This window comes from Octopus bimaculoides, chromosome 28, assembly GCF_001194135.2.
Source record: "Octopus bimaculoides isolate UCB-OBI-ISO-001 chromosome 28, ASM119413v2, whole genome shotgun sequence".
Lineage (NCBI taxonomy): Eukaryota > Metazoa > Mollusca > Cephalopoda > Octopoda > Octopodidae > Octopus > Octopus bimaculoides.
Window position 1 is genome coordinate 1,202,176 of NC_069008.1, and position 4,172 is coordinate 1,206,347.

Here is a 4,172-nt window from a genome sequence, read left to right on the forward strand (position 1 = left end):
ATATATATATATATACATACATACACGTTTATGTATGGATGTATGTATATGTGTGTATAAAGCTATGTTCTTTCATGTTTCAGTGAGAGTGGTCACTATATACTAAAGTCCCAAGATGTACTCCTCAGTGCCGGCCACTGGGAAAGTGCCCTGTCACATTTGCGTCATTCCATCACAGACAAACAGAGTTTCCGGCAACTTCTACACGTCACACTGAAGGCCATGGCCAAGGTAATGGACTATTATATATACATACAGCATGACCAGATATTGTCACCGTGACTGCGTGTGTACATGTGTGGCTATCTACCATATTTTCTGGCATACAAGTTGCCATAGTATATCGTGTAAACATTCAAGCACTGTCACCATCTTTCCAAGTCCTGTTGCATTTTGCATGGAATTTTTGGTCCCAAAAATCATCTTTTTTTTGTACATTATTTACATTATTTACATTTGACGGATATTTGTCCTCATCTTGTTTGTTGTTAACACAACATTTCGGCTGATATACCCTCCAGCCTTCATCAGGTGTCTTGGGGGAAATTTCGAACCTGGGTTCTCATTCCTAAGGTATTTTTCGTTGTTGTTGCTGCTGTTGCTGTTGTTGTTGTTGTTCAGGTCACTGCCTAGAATCGAACTTGGAATCTTGGGGTTAGTAGCCCACGCTCTTAACCACTATGCCATATGCCCGTGGTCATATAATAATAATAATAATAACATTGAAAAATAGCCTAGGAACGAGAACCCAGGTTTGAAATTTCCCCAAGATACCTCATGAAGGCTGGAGAGTACATTGGCTACTTGGACAAGTGTCTTCTGCTATAGCCACGGGCTGACCAAAGCCTTGTGATTGAATTTGGTAGGTGGAAGTTTCCATCATGTGTGTACATGTGTCTAACAGAGAGGAAGGAAAATAAACATGTATGTATGCATATATATAATTCCTTTATTATTCTTTTATTATTATTTCAGGCGCAAGTGCTACACAAATACATGAATGATCTCTCCAGTTTGTTAACCCTCAATAGGTGAGTATTTAGTAGATCAAGGAAGATTATATGTCTTTGCAAATATTGGGTCTTGGAGGTGACCTCGGAGTAGTAGTGTTTGTCAAGGGCCCTGGTTATAAATTGAGAAGACTTGGAGAAGGACTGACCCCAAAACATATCACAAAGGCCCACAAGTTTGTGGATATGCTGTGACGCCATGTGAAGCCATTTCCCTGCATGAGCGACCCCAGATTTTAATGACCCTACAGCAAACAGATTTAGACCTTTACAGCCCCGTGGAATATGGGTTCTAAGAAACTCTTATCTTATACTTGCATCAGTCATTTGATTGTGGCCATGCTGGGGCACCACCTTTAAGGGATTTTAGTTGAACAAATTGACCCCAGGATTTTTTTTTAAAGCCTGGTACTTATTCTATCCGGTTTTTTCCAAACTGCTAAATTATGGGCACATAAACACACCAAAAGTGGTGGTCAAGTGGTGACGGGGGAAACAAACACAGACAGAAAGACACACTCACATTGATATATATATATGCTTTCGGTGCAAATGGTTCTGCTGTATGGTGCTGTGTTTTACAATCCTGTAAGTAATAATAATGGTATTTATATCAGCTTAAAGCATTTGGCGATCACTATGCCATGACTAAGAAAAAAACTCTAATAAAGGGACATATAAACCCTTGACAGAAAAAAGAAGGCTTTCCTATCCACGTGGGACTCAAACCCACATCCCTTTGTTAACGCAACTGTGTTACCTTTACGCCAGTGAATTAGCTTCCCTCTTTCTGTCAAATTTAAGATCTATATTAGTTCGTATTTGTTTTATGGAAGCAAACTTTCTATGTGCTTTCGGTGCAAATGGTTTTGTTATACGGCGCCAAGTTTTTCAATCCTGTCAATAATAATAATAATAATAATGGTATCTATATAAGCTTAAAGCTTATGGCAATCACCGTGCAAAGATAGGATAAGAAAGCCTTCTTTTTTCTGTCGAGGGCTTACATGCCCCTTTATTAGACTGTTTTCCTTAGTCATTGCACAGTGATTGCCATAAGCTTATATAAATACCATATATATATATATATAGATATATATATATATAGATATAGATATAGATATATACACACCGAAAATTCTGGTGTGTGGTGAAGCAATACTTGCTGAACCCTAATTTTAGTTAAGTTTATATAACTTTTACCGATAATGGTTTTTTAACACACCAAACTACTTGGTAAAATTACTAATTATCAATTAATTATTAATTTTTACCCTATATCTGTAAGAATATATATAGATATATATATATATACATACATACCTATATATATGAAAAGCTTCATTCAGTTTCCTTCTACCAAATCCATTCACAAGGCTTTTGTTGGCCAGAGGCTATAGCAGGACACTTGCCTAAGGTGCCATGCAGTGGGACTGAATCTGGAACCATGTCCTTGAGAAGCAAACTTCTTACCACACAGCTATGTTACTATTTTTGAAGTTCTTGTATTTTTGTTTTATTTTATTTTACAGCCACATTTCCTTGTTTGAGCTGATTGAAGAATTAGTCTGCACTACAGAATATGGCAGATACCTACAGGAGTACATCCTCGATTCGAGTTCACCGAGCAAAGCCAGCACAAAATGTCCGCTTTACAAAGACTGTCCGGATATCCAGTACAAATGCATCCAAGTGGCACTGACCAGTTTGAGCAGCCTGGATCCAGAGTCTGCCGCCCCAGAAGAGTCGTTCTTACTCAACGATGAATTCACTTCAGAAATGGAAAAGGACATGCTCTCACCAATAAGAACTGAGGATTTCTCATAACCTGCTGTATAAATGGTTACGGGTCATGCCTAGGGTTGATAATGGTGTCCCTTGGTGCATTGATTGGTGGGTGCGAATTTGAGAATTTTTCAATGTAAAAGATTAATGAGTCAAAAAAAAAACGATAATAATAAAAATAACCAAAGTAATATGATGTTAATTTTTTCAGACTGATAACTTCATATTTAGCAATGAAATATAATTTGATATTTACATCTACACTATTCTTATTTCTTTATTGCCCACAAGGGGCTAAACAGAGGGGACAAACAAGGACAGACAAAGGGATTAAGTCAATTACATCGACCCCAGTATGTAACTGGTACTTAATTTATCGACCTTGTCACACTCTGTGTCACGCTGAATATCCCCGAGAACTACGTTAAGGGTACACGTGTCTGTGGAGTGCTCAGCCACTTGCACGTTAATTTCACGAGCAGGCTGTTCCATTGATCGGACCAACTGGAACCCTCGACGTCGTAAGCGACGGAGTGCCAACAAATAAAACATTTATACAACAAATGGACAATTGTTTAGAGAGTTTCTTTTTTTTTTTTTTAAGAGTTTTTTGATTTAACTCTGAAATCTTCCATATTCTATACACTGTGTAGCTCACATTGATTGCCGAAAACAAATTCAAACTCATAGTTGCGTACCACCTTCCAAAAGACTTTGAACCATCTCTTGGCACTGTCCTTCCGTTCAGCTTATCTTCCTGGTGTCAGCTAACTCTCAGCACCAACCGAACGCCATTGCCTTGTGTTCAGTAGCATTTGTCTGACATTTCTGCCAGTCTACCTGATAATAAAAACTGGTTCCCCTGTTGGCTCAAGCACACACATAATGGGGTTGCAGGATGGGATTTGGCTGCTGTTTCTGTGCCATGAAGATGTATCCTTGTTGGCTCATACATGTAAACATAATGTTACAGAAGAATATTTGAAAACAATTTCTAAAAGGTTTCTCTACCATGGAGATGTCTCCGCTGTTGGCTTGTTGGCACTCCGTCGGTTACGGCGACGAGGGTTCCACTTGATTCGATAAACGTAACACCCTGCTCGTGAAATTAACGTGCAAGTCGCTGAGTACTCCACAGACACGTGTACCCTTAACGTAGTTCTCGGGGATATTCAACGTGACACAGTGTGACAAGGCTGACCCCTTTGAATTACAGGCACAACAGAAACAGGAAGTAAGAGTGAGAGAAAGTTGTGGTGGAAGAGTACAGCAGGGTTCGCCACCATCCCCTGCCGGAGCCTCGTGGCGCTTTTAGGTGTTTTCGCTCAATAAACACTCACAACGCCCGGTCTGGAAATCGAAACTGCGATCCTATGA

At 39.3% G+C, this 4,172-nt stretch overlaps 1 protein-coding gene across 1 annotated transcript in view; it reads left to right on the plus strand.

Moving 5' to 3' along the window:
* LOC106878456 (uncharacterized) overlaps window positions 1–2,986 on the plus strand; it is a 15,758-nt gene extending 12,772 nt beyond the window's left edge. The window contains exons 12-14 of the mRNA XM_052977512.1: window positions 84–231; window positions 976–1,031; window positions 2,543–2,986. Of these exons, the coding sequence (XP_052833472.1) occupies window positions 84–231; window positions 976–1,031; window positions 2,543–2,837 (499 nt within the window). The 3' untranslated portion in view covers window positions 2,838–2,986. The remainder of the gene's footprint in view (window positions 1–83; window positions 232–975; window positions 1,032–2,542) is intronic.
* Window positions 2,987–4,172: the final 1,186 nt, after the last annotated feature.